This window comes from Brassica rapa, chromosome A05 (assembly GCF_000309985.2).
Source record: "Brassica rapa cultivar Chiifu-401-42 chromosome A05, CAAS_Brap_v3.01, whole genome shotgun sequence".
NCBI classification, from domain to species: domain Eukaryota; kingdom Viridiplantae; phylum Streptophyta; class Magnoliopsida; order Brassicales; family Brassicaceae; genus Brassica; species Brassica rapa.
The window spans coordinates 21828074-21853613 of NC_024799.2; the positions used below are offsets into that span (position 1 = coordinate 21828074).

The 25540-nt window shown below is 34.4% G+C and overlaps 2 protein-coding genes across 4 annotated transcripts in view; one reads left to right on the forward strand and one right to left on the reverse strand.

The window, feature by feature from the left end:
- LOC103869618 (phosphopantothenoylcysteine decarboxylase) overlaps positions 1–12444 on the forward strand; it is a 25343-nt gene extending 12899 nt beyond the window's left edge. The window contains exon 3 of the mRNA XM_009147696.3: positions 10902–12444. The gene's annotated coding sequence lies outside the window, so the exon portion shown is untranslated. The remainder of the gene's footprint in view (positions 1–10901) is intronic.
- Positions 12445–14100: 1656 nt separating this feature from the next.
- Positions 14101–24905, reverse strand: LOC103869619 (nuclear localization sequence-binding protein). 3 transcript variants are annotated; one of them, XM_009147697.3, is made up of 19 exons: positions 17538–17827; positions 17405–17452; positions 17244–17302; positions 16977–17162; positions 16828–16898; positions 16727–16750; positions 16599–16653; positions 16429–16478; positions 16134–16340; positions 16004–16027; positions 15829–15931; positions 15626–15693; positions 15425–15542; positions 15259–15338; positions 15156–15179; positions 14920–15072; positions 14654–14854; positions 14544–14567; positions 14101–14432 (listed from the first exon to the last, which is right to left on the reverse strand). In XM_009147697.3, exons 1-19 carry the CDS (start codon positions 17581–17583, stop codon positions 14315–14317), a joined length of 1659 nt encoding a protein of 552 aa, XP_009145945.1. In that variant the 5' UTR covers positions 17584–17827; the 3' UTR covers positions 14101–14314. The 3 variants fall into 3 exon arrangements, 2 of the variants coding, with proteins under 2 accessions (XP_009145945.1, XP_033147771.1); XM_033291880.1 differs by lacking the exons at positions 14544–14567; positions 14654–14854; positions 14920–15072; ... (3 more) ...; positions 15626–15693; positions 15829–15931; XR_004458268.1 differs by lacking the exons at positions 14101–14432; positions 14544–14567; positions 14654–14854; ... (8 more) ...; positions 16429–16478; positions 16599–16653 and having other exon boundaries at positions 16726–16750; positions 17538–24905.
- Between the last annotated feature and the right edge of the window lie 635 nt (positions 24906–25540).

Below are 25540 nucleotides of genomic sequence, written 5' to 3' on the forward strand. Positions count from 1 at the left end.
ATTGTTTTAATTTTTCGTCAATTAATTGAAAACTTCATAATACTCCCTAAATTGGTGGACTAACCACTACAAAATCGCTATTTTCTAGGGAAATGGAGACAACAAAAGTTCCAAACCCCTTTGACCTTCATCATATGTTAGTGAAGGATATAATTATGCATTAAAACAGAATTTTCATATTTTTGAATTTTTCTCAAAATCTATGGGCTAACCCCTACGAAAATAATAAATTTTTCGGTAAATGCTCTAATAATGAAGCATATGATCTTTGGGGTTTTTTTTTAAATTTATAAACACATTATAAATTTTTATTAATGTATATTAAACTTTTTGTCATGGTACAAGGGCATCATTTTAATTTTTTGTCAATTAATTTTGTAAAACTTCATAATACTCCCTAATTGGTGGACTAATCACTATAAAATCGCTATTTACTAGGGAAAGGGAGACAACAAATGTTCCAAACCTCTTTGACCTTTATAATATGTGATTGGAGAATGCAACTATGCACTAAAACATAAATTTCAAATTTTTGAATTTTTCTTAAAGTATATGTGCTAACCCCTACGAAAATACTGAATTTTTCGGTAAATGCTATAATAATGAAGCATATGATCTTTGGGGTTGTTTTTAAATTTCTAAACGCATTCTACATTTGTATTAATGTATATTAAACTCAATTTCATGGTACATGGACATTGTTTTAATCTTTTGTCAATTAATTTAGTAAAACTTCATAATGCTCCCTAAATAGGCGGACTAACCACCATAAAATCGCTATTTTCTAGGGAAATGGAGACAACAAAAGTTCCAAACCTCTTTGACCTTCATAATATGTTAGTGAAAGATGCAATTATGCATTAAAAAGAATTTTCATATTTTTGAATTTTTCTCAAAATCTATGGGCTAACCCCCTACGAAAATACTAAATTTTTCGGTAAATGCTCTAATAATGAAGCATATGATCTTTGGGGTTGTTTTAAAATTTCTGAACACATTATAAATTTTTATTAATGTATATTAAAATCATTTTCACTGTAAATGGGCATCGTTTTAATTTTTTGTCAACTAATTTAGTAAAACTTCATAATACTCCCTAAATTGGTGGACTAACCACTATAAAATCGCTATTTTCTAGGGAAAAGGAGACAACAAAAGTTCCAAACCTCTTTGACCTTCGTCATATGTTAGTGAAGGATGCAATTATGCATTAAAACAGAATTTTTATATTTTTGAATTTTTCTCAAAATCTATAGGCTAACCCCTACGAAAATACTGATTTTTTTCGGTAAATGCTCCAATAATGAAGCATATGATCTTTGGGGTTGTTTTAAAATTTCTAAACACATTCTACATTTTTATTAATGTATATTAAACTCATTTTCATGGTACAAGGGCATCGTTTTAATTTTTTGTCAATTAATTTTGTAAAACTTCATAATACTCCCTAAATTAGTGGACTAATCACTATAAAATCGCTATTTTCTAGGGAAAGGGAGACAACAAAAGTTCCAAACTTCTTTGACCTTAATATTATATGTTATTGAAGGATGCAACTATGCATTAAAACATAAATTTCATATTTTTGAATTTTTCTCAAAGTATATGTGCTAACCCCTACGAAAATACTGAATTTTTCGGTAAATGCTACAATAATGAAGCATATGATCTTTGGGGTTGTTTTAAAATTTCTAAATACATTCTACATATGTATTAATGTATATTAAACTCATTTTCATGGTACAAGGGCATCGTTTTAATTTTTTATCAATTAAATTAGTAAAACTTCATAATAATCCCTAAATTGGACTAACCACTATAAAATCGCTATTTTCTGGGGAAATAGAGACAACAAAAGTTCCAAACCTCTTTGACCTTTATCATATATTAGTGAAAGATGCAACTATGCATTAAAACAGATTTTTCATATTTTTGAATTTATCAAAATCTATTGGTTAACCCCTACGAAAATACTGATTTTTTGGGTAAATGCTCTAATAATGAAGCATATGATCTTTGGGGTTGTTTTAAAATTTTTAAACACATTTTACATTTGTATTAATATATATTAAAATCAGTTTCATGGTACATGGGCATTGTTTTAATTTTTTGTCAATTAATTTTGTAAAACATCATAATACTCCCTAAATTAGTGAACTAACCACTATAAAATCGCTATTTTCTAGGGAAATGGAGACAACAAAAGTTCCAAACCTCTTTGACATTTATCATATGTTAGTGAATGATGCAATTATGCATTAAATTAGAATTTTTATATTTTTGAATTTTTTCAAAATCTATGGGCTAACCCCTACGAAAATACTGATTTTTTCGGTAAATGCTCTAATAATGAAGCATATGATCTTTGGGGTTGTTTTTAAATTTCTAAACACATTTTACATTTGTATTAATGTATCTTAAAATCATTTTCATGGTACATGGGCATTGTTTTAATTTTTTGTCAATTAATTTAGTAAAACTTCATAATACTCCCTAAATTGGTGGACTAACCACTACAAAATCGCTATTTTCTAGGGAAATGGAGACAACAAAAGTTTCAAACCCCTTTGACCTTCATCATATGTTAGTGAAGGATGTAATTATGCATTAAAACAGAATTTTCATAATTTTGAATTTTTCTCAAAATCTATGGGCTAACTAACCCCTACGAAAATACTGATTTTTTTTGGTAAATGCTCTAATAATGAAGCATATGAGCTTTGGGGTTGTTTTAAAATTTCTAAACACATTCTACATTTTTATTAATGTATATTAAACTATTTGTCATGGTACAAGGGCATCGTTTTATTTTTCTCATAATACTCCCTAATTGGTGGACTAGTCACTATAAAATCGCTATTTTCTAGGGAAAGGGAGACAACAAATGTTCCAAACCTCTTTGACCTTTATAATATGTGATTTAAGAATGCAACTATGCTTTAAAACATAAATTTCATAATTTTGAATTTTTCTCAAAGTATATGTGCTAACCCCTACGAAAATACTAATGTTTTCGGTAAATGCTATAATAATGAAGCATATGATCTTTGGTGTTGTTTGAAAATTTCTAAACACATTCTACATTTGTATTAACGTATATTAAACTCATTTTCATTGTACAAGGGCATCGTTTTAATTTTTTGTCAATTAAATTAGTAAAACTTCATAATACTCCCTAAATTGGTGTACTAACCACTATAAAATCGCTATTTTCTAGGGAAAGTGAGACAACAAAAGTTCCAAAACTCTTTGACCTTAATAATATGTTATTGCAGGATGAAACTATGCATTAAAACATAAATTTCATATTTTTGAAATTTTCTCGAAGTATATGTGCTAACCCTTACGAAAATACTGAATTTTTCGGTAAATGCTATAATAATGAAGCATATGATCTTTGGTGTTGTTATAAAATTTCTAAATATATTCTACATTTGTATTAATGTATATTAAACTCATTTTCATTGTACAAGGGCATCGTTTTATATTTTTGTCGATTAAATTAGTAAAACTTCAAAATACTCCCTAAATTGGACTAACCACTATAAAATCGCTATTTTCTAGGGAAATGGAGACAACAAAAGTTCCAAACCTCTTTGACTTTATCATATGTTAGTGAAGGATGCAACTATGCATTAAAACAGATTTTTCATATTTTTTGAATTTATCAAAATCTATTGGCTAACCCCTACGAAAATACTGATTTTTTCGGTAAATGCTCTAATAATGAAGCATATGATCTTTGGGGTTGTTTTAAAATTTCTAAATACATTTTACATTTGTATTAATGTATATTAAAATCATTTTCATGGTACATGGGCATTGTTTTAATTTTTTTGTCAATTAATTTAGTAAAACTTCATAATACTCCCTAAATTAGTGAACTAACCACTATAAAATCGCTATTTTCTACAGAAATGGAAACAACAAAAGTTCCAAACCTCTTTGACCTTTATCATATGTTAATGAAGGATGCAATTATGCATTAAAACAGAATTTTTATATTTTTGAATTTTTCTCAAAATCTATGGGCTACCCCGTACGAAAATACAGATTTTTTCGGTAAATGCTTTAATAATGAAGCATATGATCTTTGGGGTTGTTTTAAAATTCCTAAACACATTTTACATTTGTATTAATGTATATTAAAATCATTTTCATGGTACATGGGCATTGTTTTAATTTTTTGTCAATTAATTTAGTAAAATATCATAATACTCCCTAAATTGGTGGACTAACCACTACAAAATCACTATTTTCTAGGCAAATGGAGACAACAAAAGTTCCAAACCCCTTTGACCTTCATCATATGTTAGTGAAGGATATAATTATGCATTAAAACAGAATTTTCATATTTTTGAATTTATCTCAAAATCTATGGGCACCCCTACGAAAATACTGAATTTTTCGGTAAATGCTCTAATAATGAAGCATATGATCTTTGGGGTTTTTTAAAAATTTATAAACACATTATAAATTTTTATTAATGTATATTAAACTCTTTGTCATTGTACAAGGGCATCATTATAATTTTTTGTCAATTAATTTTGTAAAACTTCATAATACTCCCTAAATTGGTGGATTAATCACTATAAAATCACAATTTTCTAGGGAAAGGGAGACAACAAAAGTTCCAAACCTCTTTGACCTTAATAATATGTTATTGCAGGATGCAACTATGCATTAAAACATAAATTTCATATTTTTGAAATTTTCTCGAAGTATATGTGCTAACCCCTACGAAAATACTGATTTTTTCGGTAAATGCTATAGTAATGAAGCATATGATCTTTGGTGTTGTTTTAAAATTTCTAAATACATTCTACATTTGTATTAATGTATACTAAACTCAATTTCATGGTACAAAGGCATCGTTTTAATTTTTTGTCAATTAAATTAGTAAAACTTCATAATACTCTCTAAATTAGTGGACTAACCACTACAAAATCGCTATTTTCTAGGGAAATGGAGACAACAAAAGTTCCAAATCTCTTTGACCTTCATCATATGTTAGTGAAGAATGCAATTATGCATTAACACATATTTTTTATATTTTTGAATTTTTCTCAAAATCTATGGGCTAACGAAAATACTGAATTTTTTGGTAAATGCTCTAATAATGAAGCATATGATCTTTGGGGTTGTTTTAAAATTTTTAAACACATTCAACATTTTTATTAATGTATATTAAACTCATTTTCATGGTACAAGGGCATTGTTTTAATTTTTTGTCAATTAATTTTGTAAAACTTCATAATACTCCCTAAATTGGTGGATTAATCACTATAAAATCACAATTTTCTAGGGAAAGGGAGACAACAAAAGTTCCAAACCTCTTTGACCTTAATAATATGTTATTGCAGGATGAAACTATGCATTAAAACATAAATTTCATATTTTTGAAATTTTCTCGAAGTATATGTGCTAACCCCTACGAAAATACTGATTTTTTCGGTAAATGCTATAATAATGAAGCATATGATCTTTGGTGTTGTTTTAAAATTTCTAAATACATTCTAAATTTGTATTAATGTATACTAAACTCAATTTAATGGTACAAAGGCATTGTTTTAATTTTTTGTCAATTAAATTAGTAAAACTTCATAATACTCTCTAAATTGGTGGACTAACCACTACAAAATCGCTATTTTCTAGGGAAATGGAGACAACAAAAGTTCCAAACCTCTTTGACCTTCACCATATGTTAGTGAAGAATGCAATTATGCATTAAAACATATTTTTTATATTTTTGAATTTTTCTCAAAATCTATGGGCTAACGAAAATACTGAATTTTTCGGTAAATGCTCTAATAATGAAGCATATGATCTTTGGGGTTGTTTTAAAATTTCTAAACACATTCTACATTTTTATTAACGTATATTAAACTCATTTTCATGGTACAAGGGCATCGTTTTAATTTTTTGTCAATTAATTTTGTAAAACTTCATAATACTCTCTAAATTGGTGGATTAATCACTATAAATTCACAATTTTCTAGGGAAATGGAGACAACAAAAGTTCCAAACCTCTTTGACCTTAATAATATGTTATTGCAGGATGCAACTATGCATTAAAACATAAATTTCATATTTTTGAACTTTTCTCGAAGTATATGTGCTAACCCCTACGAAAATACTGATTTTTTCGGTAAATGCTATAATAATGAAGCATATGATCTTTGGTGTTGTTTTAAAATTTCTAAATACATTCTACATTTGTATTAATGTATACTAAACTCAATTTCATGGTACAAAGGCATCGTTTTAATTTTTTGTCAATTAAATTAGTAAAACTTCATAATACTCTCTAAATTGGTAGACTAACCACTACAAAATCGCTATTTTCTAGGGAAATGGAGACAAAAAAAGTTCCAAACCTCTTTGACCTTCATCATATGTTAGTGAAGAATGCAATTATGCATTAAAACATATTTTTATATTTTTAAATTTTTCTCAAAATCTATGGGCTAACGAAAATACTGAATTTTTCGGTAAATGCTCTAATAATGAAGCATATGATCTTTGGGGTTGTTTTAAAATTTCTAAGCACATTCTACATTTTTATTAATGTATATTAAACTCATTTTCATGGTACAAGAGCATCGTTTTAATTTTTTGTCAATTAAGTTTGTAAAACTTCATAATATTCCCTAAATTTGTGGACTAATCACTATAAAATCGCTATTTTCTAGGGAAAGGGAGGCAACAAAAGTTCCAAACCTCTTTGACCTTAATAATATGTTATTTAAGGATGCAACTATGCATTAAAACATAAATTTTATATTTTTGAATTTTTCTCAAAGTATATGTGCTAACCCCTACGAAAATACTGAATTTTTCGGTAAATGCTATAATAATGAAGCATATGATCTTTGGTGCTGTTTTAAAATTTATAAATACATTCTAAATTTGTATTAATGTATATTAAACTCATTTTAATGGTACAAGGGCATCGTTTTATATTTTTGTCGATTAAATTAGTAAAACTTCAAAATACTCAATAAATTGGACTAACCACTATAAAATCGCTATTTTCTAGGAAAATGTAGACAACAAAAGTTCCAAACCTCTTTGACCTTTATCATATGTTAGTGAAGAATGCAACTATGCATTAAAACAGATTTTTCATATTTTTGAATTTATCAAAATCTATTGGCTTCCCTACGAAAATACTGATTTTTTCGGTAAATGCTCTAATAATGAAGCATATGATCTTTGGGGTTGTTTTAAAATTTATAAATACATTTTACATTTGTATTAATGTATATTAAAATCATTTTCTTGGTACAAGAGCATCGTTTTAATTTTTTGTCAATTAATTTTGTAAAACTTCATAATATTCCCTAAATTGGTGGACTCATCACTATAAAATCGCTATTTTCTAGGGAAAGGGAGACAACAAAAGTTTCAGACCTCTTTGACCTTAATAATATGTTATTTAAGGATTCAACTATGCATTAAAACATAAATTTCATATTTTTGAATTTTTCTCAAAGTATATGTGCTAACCCCTACGAAAATACTGAATTTTTCGATAAATGCTATAATAATGAAGCATATGATCTTTGGTGTTGTTTAAAACTTTATAAATACATTCTACATTTGTATTAATGTATATTAAACTCATTTTACTGGTACAAGGGCATCGTTTTATATTTTTGTCGATTAAATTAGTAAAACTTCAAAATACTCTCTAAATTGGACTAACCACTATAAAATCGCTATTTTCTAGGGGAATGGAGACAACAAATGTTCCAAACCTCTTTGACCTTTATCATATGTTAGTGAAGAATGCAACTATGCATTATAACAGATTTTTCATATTTTTGAATTTATCAAAATCTATTGGCTTCCCTACGAAAATACTGATTTTTTCGGTAAATGCTCTAATAATGAAGCATATGATCTTTGGGGTTGTTTTAAAATTTATTAATGTATATTAAAATCATTTTCATGGTACATGGGCATTGTTTTAATTTTTTGTCAATTAATTTAGTAAAACATCATAATACTCCTTAAATTGGTGGACTAACCACTACAAAATCGCTATTTTCTAAGGGAAATGGAGACAACAAAAGTTCCAAACCCCTTTGACCTTCATCATATGTTAGTGAAAGATGTAATTATGCATTAAAACAGAATTTTCATATTTTTGATTTTTTTCTCAAAATCTATGGGCTAACCCCTACGAAAATACTGAATTTTTCGGTAAATGCTCTAATACTGAAGCATATGAGCTTTGGGGTTGTTTTAAAATTTCTAAACACATTCTACATTTTTATTAATGTATATTAAACTCTTTGTCATGGTACAAGGGCATCGTTTTAATTTTTTGCCAATTAATTTTTTAAAACTTCATAATACTCTCTAAATTAGTGGACTATTCACTATAAAATCGATATTTTCTAGGGAAATGGAGACAACAAAAGTTCCAAACCTCTTTGACCTTCATCATATGTTAGTGAAGGATGCAATTATGCATTAAAACAGAATTTTCATATTTTTGAATTTTTCTCAAAATCTATGGGCTAATAATGAAGCATATGATCTTTGGGGTTGTTTTAAAATTTCTAAGCACATTCTACATTTTTATTAACGTATATTAAACTCATTTTCATGGTACAAGGGCATCGTTTTAATTGTTTGTCAATTAATTTTGTAGAACTTCATAATACTCCCTAAATTGGTGGACTAATCACTATAAAATCGCTATTTTCTAGGGAAAGGGAGACAACAAAAGTTCCAAACCTCTTTGACCTTAATAATATGTTATTGCAGGATGCAACTATGCATTAAAATATAAATTTCATATTTTTGAATTTTTCTCAAAGTATATGTGCTAACCCCTACGAAAATACTGAGTTTTTCGGTAAATGCCATAATAATAAAGCATATGATCTTTGGTGTTGTTTTAAAATTTCTAAAAACATTATATATTTGTATTAATGTATATTAAACTCATTTTCATGGTACAAGAGCATCGTTTTAATTTTTTGTCAATTAAATTAGTAAAACTTCAAAATACTCTCTAAATTGGTGGACTAACAACTACACGTTCATAATATGTTAGTGAAGGATGCAATTATGCATTAAAACAGATTTTTCATATTTTTGAATTTTTCTCAAAATCTATGGGCTAACCCCCCTATGAAAATACTGAATTTTTCGATAAATGCTCTAATAGTGAAGTATGATATTTTGGGTTGTTTTTAAATTTCTAAACACATTCTACATTTGTAATAATGTATATTAAACTCATTTTCATGGAACATGGACATCGTTTTAATTTTTTGTCAATTAATTTAGTAAAACTTCATAATACTCGATAAATTGGCGGACTAACCACCATAAAATCAATATTTTCTAGGGAAATTGAGACAACAAAAGTTCCAAACCTCTTTGGCCTTCATCATATATTAGTGAAGGATGCAATTATGTATTAAAAAGAATTTTCATATTTTTGAATTTTTTCTCAAAATCTATGGGCTAACCAACCCCCTACGAAAATACTAAATTTTTCGGTAAATGCTCTAATAATGAAGCATATGATCTTTGGGGTTGTTTAAAAATTTCTAAACACATTCTACACTTTTATTAATGTACATTAAACTCATTTTCATGGTACAAGGGCATCATTTTAATTTTTTGTCAATTAAATTAGTAAAACTTCTTAATACTCTCTAAATTGGTGGACTAACCACTATAAAATCGCTATTTTTTAGGGAAATGGAGACAACAAAAGTTTCAAACTTCATTGACCTTCATCATATGTTAGTGAAGGATGTAATTATGCATTAAAACAGAATTTTCATATTTTTGAATTTTTCTCAAAATCTATGGGCTAACCCTTACGGAAATACTGAATTTTTCGGTAAATGCTCTAATAATGAAGCATATGATCTTTGGGGTTGTTTTAAAATTTCTAAATACATTCTACATTTGTATTAGTGTATATTAAACTCATTTTCATGGTACAAGGGCATCGTTTTAAATTTTTGTCAATTAAATTAGTAAAACTTCATAATACTCTCTAAATTGGTGGACTAACCACTACAAAATCGATATTTTCTAGGGAAATGGAGACAACAAAAGTTTCAAACCTCTTTGACCTTCATCATATGTTAGTGAAGGATGCAATTATGCATTAAAACAGATTTTTTATATTTTTGAATTTTTTTCTCAAAATCTATGGGCTAACACCCCTACGAAAATACTGAATTTTTCGGTAAATGCTCTAATAATGAAGCATATGATCTTTGGGGTTGTTTTAAAATTTCTAAATACATTTTACATTTGTATTAATGTATATTAAAATCATTTTCATGGTACATGGGCATTGTTTTAATTTTTTGTCAATTAATTTAGTAAAACTTCATAATACTCCCTAAATTAGTGAACTAACCACTATAAAATCGCTATTTTCTAGGGAAATGGAGACAAAAAAAAGTTCCAAACCTCTTTGACCTTTATCATATGTTAGTGAAGGATGCAATTATGCATTAAAACAGAATTTTTATATTTTTGAATTTTTCTCAAAATCTATGGGCTAACCCCTACGAAAATACTGATTTTTTCGGTAAATGCTCTAATAATGAAGCATATGATATTTGGGGTTGTTTTAAAATTTCTAAACACATTTTACATTTGTATTAATGTCTATTAAAATCATTTTCATGGTACATGGGCATTGTTTTAATTTTTTGTCAATTAATTTACTAAAACTTCATAATACTTCCTAAATTGGTGGACTAACCACTACAAAATCGCTATTTTCTAGGGAAATGGAGACAACAAAAGTTCCAAACCCCTTTGACCTTCATCATATGTTAGTGAAAGATGTAATTATGCATTAAAACAGAATTTTCATATTTTTGAATTTTTCTCAAAATCTATGGGCTAACATTCAGTATGTAATGCTTGTCTTGTACATGTTAAAATAGCTGTCTAGACTGATGTCTCTGAAGGAACATTTAACTATCTGAGCTCTCTGAACTTTTGAATTTGCCGGCAAGGAACTCACAAACTAGGCCACTTTTTTTATACTTTCTAATTTCACATACAGAGCTTTACTTTCTACCAGTGATCATACAATAAAATAAAAAGCATGATGCCAAAAACATGTAGTTTTGCTGAGTGTGAAGATTACTCTCCTTCCACTGCTAAAGCTCTGGAATCATGTAGTTTATCTAGTATCCGCCATGTGACAGCATCAGGAGCCTGACCGTTCTTCCTCATCTCCTCTATAATCTGGTACGCCTCTCTCCTCAACCCACTTCTGCTACATTCATCGATCACAATGTTATAGCACACGACATTAGGAACCGCTCCAGAATCCGCCAGTTCGTATAGGAAATGGCAAGCATCACTTAGACTACCAAACCGACAAAGACCTTTCAGAAATGCTGAATACACATACGCATCATGTCTGCCTGATGGCCATATCACATCGTCCCAGAACCTCTTCGCCGTATCCACCTGACCAGTCAAACACAAGTACCCGTCGATGATAATAGCATATGTAGTATTATCTGCGCTCACACCTGCCTTTGCCATCTGATCAAACACGCACATAGCGTCAACTCCCTTACGGAGCTTGAACAATCCACGCATAACAGCGTTGTATGTAACAACAATTGGCTTCAACCCGTTCTCAGGCATAACCCTATCCAACACATCAAGAGCTTCTTCTGCTCTTCCTTGAGTAAGCAAGCCACACATAACAGTACTTGAGTCACAGCATCAGGCGCGCAGAACTTCCCTGTCATCATATCGCCAAGAACTTTCATGGCGTCATCCACTCTACCCATCTTGCAAAATCCATCAATGACTGTTAAGTGTATACTCATCGGGCCTACAGTCTCCCTGAAGCATACTGACCAGAACATTCAAGATCTCTATCGGGTTATCCACTACGCAGAGAGCTCGTAGGTAGATATTATAGGTTCTAGTTCTATCTGTTCCTTCTTTTCTCAACATCAGCTCTAGAACATTCCTCGCCTTACCAGTGCCATGCTCATTACAAGTGAATTATATTCGGTAGAATCTTGAAAAAATATAACCTCTCCAATATAGACCATGTAAAATCGGCTGACGTACACAACTCAAACTTCTTTAACACATGATCTCCAACATTTTAAGAATGATCAGATTCATCATCGCCTTTAAGCTTTCTATTTCACCAACCGCTCCATGTATACGTCCTCATCTTCATCATTCCTGATTGCTGACGCATAAGGTGACAAAGACTCTTCTAATACATCTTTTAAATCAAGGACAGACAGATGTGGTAGCATCCTCTTTTTCCACAATGAGAAGTCTTTCTTCCCACCAAACCGCCACACCTCAATTCTTGCATTCACCATTGACAACGACACCAACTAAGGCTCTGATACAACTTTGTTGAAAAACGATGGAAAAACTGTTTGATCTAAAATCAGAATCAAACCCACAAACTTGATGATACACTCTCTGGCAAACTCGACAAGAAAGTATGAGTTTGTAGAATTATTGAAATAAGAAGAAGAACAAGGAAAAGATAGAAGATAGACACAAGTATTTGTTTACCTAGAGTTTATCTACAATGGCTACGGACCTGGTAAGGAGGCAACTCATTATAATCTTAAGAACAGAGATCTAGCACATTTCTCTCTCTCATTCTTACAAATCGGCTTACTTAGAGATAAGAAAACACACGAGCTCCTCTTATATAGAAAGAGTCTATTACATTAACATAGTTAGATTAAGGTATTCACCATTTTTCATAAACCTATTATGAATATTTCTGAAATACTTGCAACTTACATAACTCCATGAAAATAATATTTCCATAATTCTATCAACTTCCAAAACTTCATAAAAAGTAACATTTCCTTTTCCTAACATGACATTCTTGTCGTGTTTTAAATTATGCGATTTTATTTGATTTCTATCACTAAATCCTGACGAAGTCTCTAATGGATTAGTGGACAAACAAAACTAAGGTATAATAAAATGAAAAGAGCTGACTATTACTTGTAAAGAGAAAAACTAAAACACAAACATTTTAGTAAAGAGAGTCGATGCTCCATTAAAAGATTATATTCCTGATTCTATTTTCAACCTCAACACATTTTGTTTTCTTCATCCGCCTGTTAATATGAAAGACAAAAAAATTTATTAGATCATCAATGCTTTAACGGGCCATTAAACATGGAAAACTCATGAAGAGATGAGTCATATAAGAGACTCAACCGATAACGAAGAACATTGCTCCAGATAACACCAACATGTGTGATGCTGCTGCAACAATCCCAGACTTTCCTCAAGTGTCTGAAACAATTCCTCCGCAAACTGGATCCAGTGGTCAACCCGATGGAGGAAACTGCGGACTTTGAAAAGGGTCCAAGTCCTGAGAAACCTCCCAATGCCTGATCACTCCAGCTATGCAGACTATGAACGTGTCACAAAAATTCCTAAATCCCATTTCCAGTTCCTAATAATCTTATGTTTCCGGAGCTTTCTTAGTTACCAGAAAAGAAAAGAAAGAAAAAAAGACATACCAGCTTCGTCTCACTACAAACGGTAACGTACCCACCTCCTTTTGTAGAAGAAAGCGGGATTCAGAATTGAATAATGTGCATGGTGTTAAAGTTTATACGTTAAGCGTACCTGCCATCTCCCCTGCAATAATTCTATGATGTTGTGCAACTAAAGTGCTTCTAACAAGTCCTCTGCTGTATTCGTTATGTGATGCTGCTACAGTGCTACTCACAATTTGTATATCCAGTAAGATAAACGATTACATAAGCATTATTAAAGTCCTCATAAGATTATAAACATTACGTAGACTTTGGGGTCTTTGCATATATATGTCTACTAACATAAACACACACATCTTAAGCAAAAAAAAAAAACAACACACGTCAACATAAAAAACCACCAAATTTCGCAGGCACACCACTAGTTAGTTATATTTAGACTTAGAATAAATGATGAGTTAACTTGCGTGTATAATTTGATTTGTGATTTCATAATCTAATCTTCACATAAATATTTCCTACATGTTTGTACTATAGTTCGTAAAAATATATATATTTTATTTTATTATAGAAAATGTGCTCATAAAATATAAGACTAAGCCATCATACTAATATAAATGATTCTACCACTGGTATTTTTCACTTTGGTGAAAGATACGAAAGATTGAATCTAACGAAACATCAAAGGTTAAAGCATATTTTAACATAGACTCAACACAATAATAACTAAACTAGAACATCAAGTTGAAATGTATCACAAGTTTAAAAACACCAGATAGCTTCTTCATCTTCTTCCATCAGTCATCGTCAGAAAAGGTTATCCTCTTACCGCAGAATAATTTAGTCACCTCCGGTTTCTCCAAATAATCTCCTTCTATCGGAAGGCTTACTGGTAGAAGGTATTCTTCGTTCCTCCTGGAATATTGAAAAAGCAGTCTCGTTATCTCTCCATGTATACCAACGGAACCATTGTGCTGTCGATAAAGAAACTCAAAAGGCAAATAGTAAAATGATCAAATCCCTTACCAGAGCTTCTCTGCAAGGTTGTACCTAATCAACAAAGACTATTAGCATCAGTCTTTTATGTAACGACATTATTTAGCAAACAAACTGGAGAAACAAATAAATCAATTTACTTGGGTCGGATAGGGTATGGAGACATCTCAACCACGTCAGAAATGATATGAATATTCAGAGCTCTACTCTCGTACAGCAGCGCCTTCTTTGCTTCGACAGCAGAAGCAAACTCAACAAAGCCACAGCGCACATGCTCACCCTCGCAGTTTACAACAAGTCGAACACGGCAAACTTCTCCAACATTTTTGTAGTAAGCAGAGCTGTAAGGCAAACTATCAGTCAGAAAAAGCTAACTCCAGAGGAAATTCAAAGTGCTGCTACTTACATCTGACATGTTGTTACGTTGGGAGAGAGATTGTAAACAAAGAGTGTCTTTTTTCTTAATGCTACTTCCTCGGCAAAATCATGAGTTTCACCAAATCCTTCCTCCAATTCCTCATCGATCAAACGGTTTTCTCGTCCAAGTTGATCTTCGTACCTGGAAGATCAAAAAAAAAAACAATGTGCTCAAATATGTACCTAGAACTTTCAGTTTAAATTACAAATAGTTAAATATCTTACCAAACATTGTGATCGATGCAATACCTAATTAAAAAACCAAAAAAAATGTTATCTTCTGTAGAGACGTAAACTTTTTTTATCAAAGAGTTACATGTTGATTTACTTGGGACGCGGAAGGTTTGGAAATTCCTCAGCCGGATAACTATACAATTTTTGACCATGCAAATACTTCTTTTTCATCGCCTACAATATAAAAGACATAATCAGCAATGGTGGTACTTTCAAATTACACTTTAAAAAAAAAAAAAATTTAAGTCACTACGGCTCACCTTCTCTGCTTCTTTAGCAGAAGCAAACTCAATATAGCCCATGCCATTTTGCTTGCCCTCGCAGTCTGTAACAAGTCGAACATGAACAACTTTTCCAACATCTTTGTATAAATCGATGCTGTCAAAAAGGAGGATAAAATATTAGTCATGAAAAAAAACTTGCTCCAAGAACGGAAGAGGAAATTTAAAGATGCTACTTACATATCTCGTATTACAGTTGGGCAAGGGAGATTGCCGACAGAGATAGTCTTACGTCTTACAGCAACTGCCTGAATTTAAAAGCCAAGTGTGTTACCACGATTCTAAGGAGAATACACACACAAAAAAAGTAGCCAATCTAAAGCTTCATCTTTAGACTTTAGCAAAAGATATGTTAATAAACGCTAAATGTTTCTTTTAAGTACCTCAACAAAACTTGGAGTTCCATCAAGGCCTTCTTCTTCTTCTTCATAGGAAGTTTCATCAAGTCTTCCTTTTGTGATCGCTCGTCGAAGATAGTCTTCGTAACTGAAATTTCGAGAGAACAAAGTGATGTCTCCATGTTTACAAAAGAAAAAACTTCACCATTAAATCCCTTACCAGAGCTTCTCTGCAAGGTTGTACCTAATTAACAAAAAAATATATATATTAGTCTTCTGTAATGATGTTAAAACTCTAGCAAAATATAAATTAGAGAAACAAATTTCCATAAAACGGAAAGTAAACTTACTGGTGTAGAAGACGGTACGGAGGTAGCTTAGCCACATCAAGAAAAACCATGTGATCGAGCAAGTATTCACCATTCATAAGTTCGAGCGCATTATGTGCTGCATCGGCAGAATCAAACTCAACAAAGCCATAGCCCACATGCCTACCCTCGGGATTTACAATAAGTCGAACACTAACCACTTCTCCAACATAACTGAAGTAATCGATGCTGTAAAAAAAGCGGAGAGGAGAGTTAAGGCTCAAGTAATCCGACTTATCAGGCAATGGAAGCGGAGAATTAAAGGTGGTAATCTTACATATGAAATATTTTAGTCTGAGGAGAGAGATTGGAAACAAAGAGAACATTCTGCAAGTAACAGGAAAGTGTGTTAGGGCCGACTCTTAAGTAGAAAACTTTGCCTTAACAAAACGTAGCAGTCTCGTCAGAAGATTTGTGGCATATTATGAAGATAACAGGAAGAGGTACCTCAACAAAACTGGGAGGTGTCTCATCTTCTTTTCCTAGAATGTAATCTTTGTTCCTAAAACATCAACAAAAAAAAACCTGTAATTTCTGCATGTAACACTAAAAGGCTAAACAATCAAAGTTCTTACCAGACTATGTGATCTTTGCAATACCTAAAAAGAAACAATAGTAGAGTTAAGTCGTGTGTAATACAATCAGGTAAAATATTAATTAAGTAAATTGAATTTACTTGAGTCGTGAAGGACGGTAAGATGCAATAATCTGACCAAAAATCTGCAAATTTTCAAGCTTTTGGGCAGCCTACAATATTAACAAGATTTAGTCAGCAACCTTAGTTAAATGATTGTTTCATACACTGGTCTACTCTCTTTCTCTCACCTTCTCTGCTTCGTTAGAAGAAGCAAACTTAACAAAGGCAATTCTAGTATTCGCCTTCAGCCAGGGTTTGACAATACGTTGAACACGAACAACTTGTCCAACATCTTTGAAGAAATCAATGATATCTGCTATACCAGCATGGGTAGGGACTCGGCCAACCAAGATCGTTTTCTTTTTTACAGCAACCTGAATTCAAATTCAAGTGTGTAATTAGCTGCGACTCAAGCAGAACCAAAAAATCAAATATTCATACGCATCTTAGGTTACCTTATGTTTCTTCAGAATCATATGTTTGGTCTCCAAATTATCTTTCAGCTTGCGCTTCACTATTTAAGAAAAAAAAACAAAGTTCCTCTTCGGAGTTGGATTTGTTATTGGTAGAAAAAAAAAAAAAAAAGAGGAGATGAAAAATCCTAAGAGAGTGTTACCCAATATATTAGCTTGCTCCAAATCATCTTCCGACTTTTTCCGCTTGCCTGTAAAATAAAAAACCTCTTCGTACAAGTAAGACACTAGATTTGTTAAAATTAGGGTATATGAGAAATCCTAAGAGAGTGCTACCCGATGATTTAGCTTCTGCGGCCATTTTTTTCGAAGAACTAGCCATGGAGAGCAGCGAAAAAAGGTGATTTTCTTCGACTTAGAGCTAGAAACTGTTGTTGGAGTAAGTTTGAAGAAAGCTTTAAAAGCAAGTTTCCTAAACCTATCGAATTATGTTTTATAAAGGTTTAAGAAAAAGAGAAATATGAATTATGTTAAGTTCAATAGGTTTAGGAGTCATCGATATTCCTATATAAAGGGATGCATATTGTGGTGAGTGAATTGCGAATTCTGTGAGTGATTTTGTGATTAGTGATTTGAGAGTTTGAGTGATTAATAAGATAAAGACTTTTTATTAAAATTGGTTTGTGATTCAATAATTGGTATCAGAGTCATACTGCGAAGAAACCAAAGTGTGAACAAGCGATACTGTGAAGAAGACGACCATGGCCAATATGAAAGAAGAAGCTGAGACAAACACCAAAAAAAATAGACCCTCGTCCATCAAATTTTCGATGTTAACCTCTACCAACTACACAGTTTGGGCTATGCGAATGAAGATTGCAATCAAAGTTAATAAAGTATGGGAAACTATTGATCCTCGAAGCAAACATAAGGAAAAGAATAACATCGCTATTGCTTTGCTATTTCAATCCATTCCTGAGGCTCTAATACTACAAGTAGACGACCTCGATACAGCAAAGGAGTATGAAATGCAATCAAAGGAATACATGACGGAGCTGAGAGAGTACAAGAAGCACGTTTGCAAACACTAATGGCTGAGTTCGATAAACTTAAGATGAAGGAAAAATATACCATCGATAATTTTGTGGGAAAACTTTCAGAAATCTCATCGAAATCTGCCTCTTTAGGAGAAATCATTGAAGAACCAAAGATTGTCAAGAAGTTCTTGAAGATTCTACCAATAAGAAAATACATTCATATTGTTGCATCGCTTAAACAGGTTCTCGGCCTAAAAATGACTAGCTTTGAGGACATTGTTGGTAGACTAAAAGCATACGAAGAGAGAATGTGTGAAGATGAAGAAGAGCATCATGATGATCATGGTAAAATAATGTACGCTAACAGCAATGAGTTGCAACAAGAGAGCTACGGACAAGGAGGACGAGGAAGAGGTGGATGCGGTAGTTGGAGAGGAAGAGGTTGAGGTTGCTACGAGGGTTTCTATGCACAGAGAAAGGCGTATAAGCAAAGTCAAAACATAGATGCAGCCCACATCACTTGTTTCAAGTGTGATAAGCAAGGACATTACACAGCTGATTGTCCTGATAAGCTACTCAAACTGCAAGAAACGGTTGAGAAGAAAGAATAAGATACACAAGAAGCTGATGAATTTATGATGTATGAAGTGGTTTATCTCAACGAGAAAAAGGTAAAACCAAGTATCTTCGATGTCGAACAAGGTATGGAAAACGTGTGGTATCTTAACAATGGGGCAAGCAACCACATGAGTGGGAACCGAGTGTTCTTTCTCAAACTCGATGAGGGTGTTATAGTAAAAGTCTGTTTTGGGGATGATTCTCGTATCGACATAAAAGAAAAAAGTATCAATCAGTTTTATCTTGGAAGGAGGCGAGAAGAAAATACTAAACAACGTCTACTACATACCGGTTTAAGGAGGAACATTGTGAGTTTAGGTCAAGCCACCAAAGTAGGTTGTGAAGTAAGGATGAAAGATGATATCCTAATTGTAGAAACCTGTAAAAAAAAAAAGATAGAGAATGGTCGAGTATCCTTGTGGTGGTCGAGTCGCGGGCGATAAGGATCGATTGAGAAGTTTTGAAGTATGAGGTGGGCGAAGAAGTGATCGTGAGTGAACTATGAGTCGAATAAGTTGTTCGACCATACTTAGAAGATGTCTTAAATTGATCAGACAGATGTCTTGGAAGCAGAACATTTTTGGAAGCACGACGGTTTCGAAGCTCGACGTTTTGGAAGAATGACGTTTCTTCAGCACGAAGTTTTCCACGAAACTTCGTATCAGCAGAATATTATTTCGAAGACATTGGAAGCAAGACGGGAGTTAAGGAGGACAGGAAAATCCAAAATTGGACGAACCCCTAATTTCAGTATTATGGAAGTCTTCGATGAAGCCGAAGGATTGGGAAATATTTACCGCCAAGGTCAGACTTCAGATTGGAGTTTATTAAAAATATTAAACTCATCTGAATGGGAGCAGAATATTCGGAGTTTATCGCGGATCAGAAAATTGCTGGAAGGACCAAAATCAGACGAATGAACCGAGAAGCTCGAGGTGGCTCGTTGCATGGGATCAGAACGTGGTGTCAACAGTCCAGTAAGCTTAGTGTCTACAGAAGCCTGAGGTGTGTCCGTGCATGAAGCAGTAGCATGAGAAATGACATGTTGAACACGAGGTGGATCGACCAAGCACGAGGTGTCTCTGCGCATGCAACCGAAGCATGCTGATCGGCATGTGTGTACTTGTGTGGCGTCTTGCATGCACTCCAGGCATGCATCCTGACATGTGGGAGGAGGTGTATTGACCTGCATGAGGCTGAGACATGCAGCCAGCCATGTAGAGTATGAGGTGCCGCCGCGCATGCGTCGACACACGGGCTGCCACCAACCTGAAACTGATTGGTTGTTGTCTTCTATAAATATCCCACGACCCCAGCTCATTTCATCACATCCAGACCTGTCCAAACCAAGTTTAAAACGTGAGAGAAAAGTATAAAAAGAAAGCAAGAGTTTCCGAGCTATTTTGAGAGTTTTACAGAGTTTTTGAGGTCAGTTTTCTACTGAATTCGAGTCAGCGCCTAGGGAAGGTTCTGTCCAACTGAAGGTCAATAAAATGAAGATCAGTTCAGATGGGAAGCAAGTCAACGTGGCTAGAGAGAGAGAAATAAAGAAAGTGGTCGATGTAGAGTATGGTCGATTCTGAAGACCGATACTCCACCGAGAAAGCCAGTTCCGTCCAATCGATGATTTCTACGATGGTGAGGCGGAAGCTCTGTCCATAGCAGTCCGTCCAGGCCAGTCAGTTCCTTTGATGATCAAGTGGAGGTATTGTTCATATTTAGTTCAGTTCCATGGATTCAGATCAGTCGAAGTTCTGAAACTTGATACTCCGCCGGGAAGTCCGAAGAACTGTCCAGGAGCTAAAGGAGGTTTTGTCCGAGTCCAGATCAGTCTGTCGAGGCTTGTTAGTTTCTTCATGGTGAAGCCGAGGTTTGTCCAAGTCGAGATCAGTCAAGTCCAGTCAAGTCGTCCCTTGGGTTTTGGTAAAGTCCTCTCCGATCAACCAGCTGCTTCTCGCCTAGAACACTGTGACTTGGCTTGTTTGAATTCCACTTGGAATTTAGGGTAGTTCTGTGAGTTGACTTGTTTAAATTTCACTTGTAATTTAGGGTAGTTTTGTGAGTTGGCTTGTGTGAATTCCACTTAGAATTTAGGGTAGTTTTGTGAGTTCCATTTGGAACTTAGGAAAGATCGAGTCTTATATAGAGTAGAATGCTCATGCTGTTGCATGGTTGAATGAAATTAAGACTGAGATAATAACCTGACTAAGACTAGGATGCATCATGATTTATATTTTTGCGTGTTGATATGGTTGAGTACAGGTTCCCTTATCTTTAAAGATAGTGTCGTAGCAGGAGGCCGAACTATCTAGGTAACTGTTTGATTGAGTAGATTGATTGAGTAGATTTAATTAAATGCTTTCTCGTTTAATTAATCTTGTTGATTGAAGTTAGTCATCTTTTGGAAAAGAAAGTGACTAACTGGTTGAGTTGTTTAGTTGTTGTTGTTTAGGGGATCCTTGGCCATATAGGCTGATCTCCTAATTGTGATGATTGGGATCCTTGGCCATATAGACACTTTTAAAACCATTTGTTGTTGTCATCGTCCGTTGAGAAAGTTGAATGGTCAGCCTTACAGAACGAGGCGAGGAAGCCAGTCTTAGTTGTTTTCCCAGGTATGTGTGCTCTAGTTTTGTTTTTCGCTAAGAAAGGTGAGAATGTTTTGACGCTGAGAATGTTGATCTCTTTCCTGGATTTTCCATAAGAAAAATAAATACCTTCAGAAAAATCACTGTTTGATGTTGCAACCTTTGTTATGTTACTGTGGGTAATGCGGTTTGTTTCAGGAATGTTGAGTTTTCTCTTGACGAATATGTTGAGACAACAGTTTAATAATCATTATGATTTGTTTTGATGATAAAGATGGTGACTCTCTGCCCACGCCGACTTACAACTCAAGCATATTGGAGGACATGTTTCTGGAGGAAAATTCTAATCTTCTCAAAAACAGATTATCTCAGTGGGAAGGGTTGCCAGATGCTTTAATATTTCTGAAGGTATGTATAGTTAACATGTATTGTCTACCCGAGTCTGTAAACGTGTATGCTGAGTTTAGGTGCAGCTGCAATGAAATTGGGAGAGACCTTGCCTGTGTGGATTGGGAAATAAAGTTTTGGTTGTAGATAGCAATGGGTGACGTAGATACGAGTCTGACTCGAGATGGAGGCGGCACCTAGATCAAGCGTAATAGCAGACATCTCGTCAGTTAACGCTTCTGCAGGCTGTGAAATCCTAGTTCTGACGAGCCAGGGTCTCAAAACGTCAGTGGAGACTCGATGAGCAGGGATGCTGAGTGAGCAAGAAATCCGAGAACCTCGGTAAAAGATAGCAGCTCCGCTGAGAGGATCGCAGAGCCAAATTTATGAAGAACCACCGCGGTGTAATGTGATGGAAACGCAGCGGTAACGTAGTATCCACGCTCTTTTCGCTTGATGAGCTTGAAGTCAGACTCTTCTGGGAGTCGCAGGCTCAACAGCAAAGTGGTGGAACAAGTTAAAACCATTGGTGGTTTCCACTTTGCATTGGTTGGCTCTGTTTTCCCTACCATTAGTAATAGATCAGTATGTAATGCTTGTCTTTGTACATCTTTAAAATAGCTGTCTGGATTGATGTCTCTGAAGAACCATTTTTACTGGCTCCACTCATGTTGCTGTAGATGAATATATAAGTATTCAACTAACTGAGCTTTTGAATTTGCCGGCAAGGAACTCACAAACTAGGCCACTTGTTTTACACTTTATAATTTCACATACACAGCTTTACTTTCTACCAGCAATCATAAAATAAAATAAAAAACAATATGCCAAAAACATGTAGTTTTGCCGAGTTTGAAGATTACTCTCCTTCCACTGCTAAAGCTCTGGAATCATGTAGTTTATCAAGTATCCGCCATGTGACAGCATCAGGAGCCCGACCGTTCTTCCTCATCTCCTCTATAATCTGGTACGCCTCTCTCCTCAACCCACTTCTGCTACATTCATCGATCACAATGTTATAGCACACAACATTAGGAACCGCTCCAGAATCCGCCAGTTCGTATAGGAAATGGCAAGCATCACTTAGACTACCAAACCGACAAAGACCTTTCAGAAATGCTGAATACACATACGCATCATGTCTGCCCGATGGCCATATCACATCGTCCCAGAACCTCTTCGCCGTATCCACCTGACCAGTCACACACAACCCGTCAATGATGATAGCATATGTAGTATTATCTGCGATCACACCTGCCTTCGACATCTGATCAAACACACGCATAGCTTCATCTCCCTTACGGAGCTTGAACAATCCACGCATAACAGCGTTGTATGTAACAACACTTGGCTTAAACCCGTTCTCTGGCATAACTCGATTCAACACATGAAGAGCTTCTTCTGCTCTTCCTTGAGTAAGCAAGCCACACATAACAGTAGTTAAAGTCACAGCATCAGGTGCGCAGAACTTCCCTGTCATCATATCGCCAAGAACTTTCATGGCGTCATCCACTCTACCCATCTTGCAAAATCCATCAATGACTGTGTTAAGTGTATACTCATCGGGCCTACAGTCTCCCTGAAGCATACTGACCAGAACATTTAGGATCTCTGTCGGATTATCCACTACGCAGAGAGCACGTAGGTAGATATTATAGATTCTAGTTCTATCTGTTCCTTCTTTTCTCAACATCAGCTCTAGAACATTCCTCGCCTTACCAGTGTCATGCTCCTTGCATAGACTCTCCACTAAGAGCTTATAAGTATACTCAGACGGGAAAAAACCAAACTCAGATCCCTCTTCTAGAAACTGATAAGCTCTCATACACCCATCATCCTTGCACAAACCATGAATAATAGCATTGTAAGACGTGCTTATAGGCTTTAACCCTTTACACTTCATGATATAAACAATCCTCGCAGCTCCATGGTTTCTCTTATACCGACACAAAGAATCCATCATATGCCCGTAAGCAAACTCAACGTTCACGGACTCACACTGTGGCATATCCTCTGCAATCTCAAAAACGTCGTTGAAATAACCTTCCCTGCACAAAGAATCAATCAGATTCGCAAAAGCTGCTGACTTCACTGATGCATCAGTCTCATCCTTCATCTCTCCCCAAAGCTCCTCCATCATCTTCCTCCCTGCTTCAAGATCTCTCCTTTTCAAAAACCCACCAATAAGAACACTCAGCGTGAGACAGTTAGGCCTCACGCCACACGCACGCATTTCGTCGAACACCTTATGCGCAACTTCAATCTCACGAATCTCGCAGTACCCACCGATCAGAGTCGTGTACGTCACGACATTGGGTCTATGCCCTCTGCTCCTCATCTCAAACACAAGCTTATGCGCATCCCTCACTCTATTCATCAAACACATCTGATTAATCAAACGGTTATAATTCGTCAACGACGGCACGAACTCTCTCTTGACACCGATCAACCGATGCACAACCCTCAACGTGCTCACCGGATCCCCCGAATCGAGCAGCCTCGCGATGATAACGTTGCAGGTACGCTCGTCGGGAATAAAACCCGAAGCGGCGAAGAGGAGACAGCGACGGTGAGCTTCCTCGAATCTTCCCGCGTCGCAGAGAGCGTGGATCACGCTGCTGAGGTTAAGCGAGTCGGGGCGGTATCCGCGGAGGCAGAGGCCGTCGATGATTCGGAGAGCTTCGTCGGGGCTTTTACGTAGGGTGCAGAGACTGTGTATCCGTCTTCTCCAATACGCTCTGTCGGTTACGCTGCGTCGACGGTCTTCTTCTTCTAGTGCATCTTCTTCTACTCGAGGGTCAAGAACATGATCATGAGTTTTCTTCAGGTGGAATACGGAGGTAGTGGAGAAAGAGAGGGGCTTGGAGAAGAAGGTATGGTAGAAGCCATTTTCTCTGGCTCTCAGGCGGGAGATGAAGAACATAACTTCACAAGTGTGTCTGTTTTTGTTTTCAAACTGCTTTTATATGAGAACAAGTTACAGCCAACTTCTCGCCTAGGGGTGGGCGTTCGGGTACCCGTTCGGGTTCGGATCGGATATTTCGGATTTTCGGGTATTTCGGTATAGAGGTCTAGAACCCGTTAGGGTATTTCTGTACTTCGGGTCGGGTTCGGGTATTTTTAGTTCGGATTCGGTTATTTTGGATCGGGTTCGGATATTTAGATTTTGAAAAAAAAATTAAAATTTGTATTTCTCAAGTTTATTGTATTTAAAACTAATTTTTTATTTTTAATAGATTGAATGGTTAATAGATTTGGACATAACATTTTAAAATTAAAAAGGCATTAATTTATTTTTTTTTTAATTTTGAATTTAACTTTTTGTTAATTTTTGATATAAAAAACTTGACATGCATTTTAAGTGAGGAGCAAATTATTTTTTCCGTAATTGTATGTATATCATATGAACTTAAAGTATGTGTAGTATCAATATAAATATTTTATATAAAATGAGAGATATAAACTAGAAATATAAGGTTAATTATATATATGTTCGGTTATCTTCGGATATCCATTCGGGTTCGGATATTATCCGTTCGGGTTCGGGTATCCAATCTCTCCTTATTCAATACCCGTTCGGGTATTTTGCTACTTCGGTTCGGATTTCGGTTCGGGTTTTTCGGATCGGATTCGGGTGCCACTTCGGATATCGGATAAAGTGCCCACCCCTATTCTCGCCTCTCTCTATTTTCTATGGGCCAAATCTCCT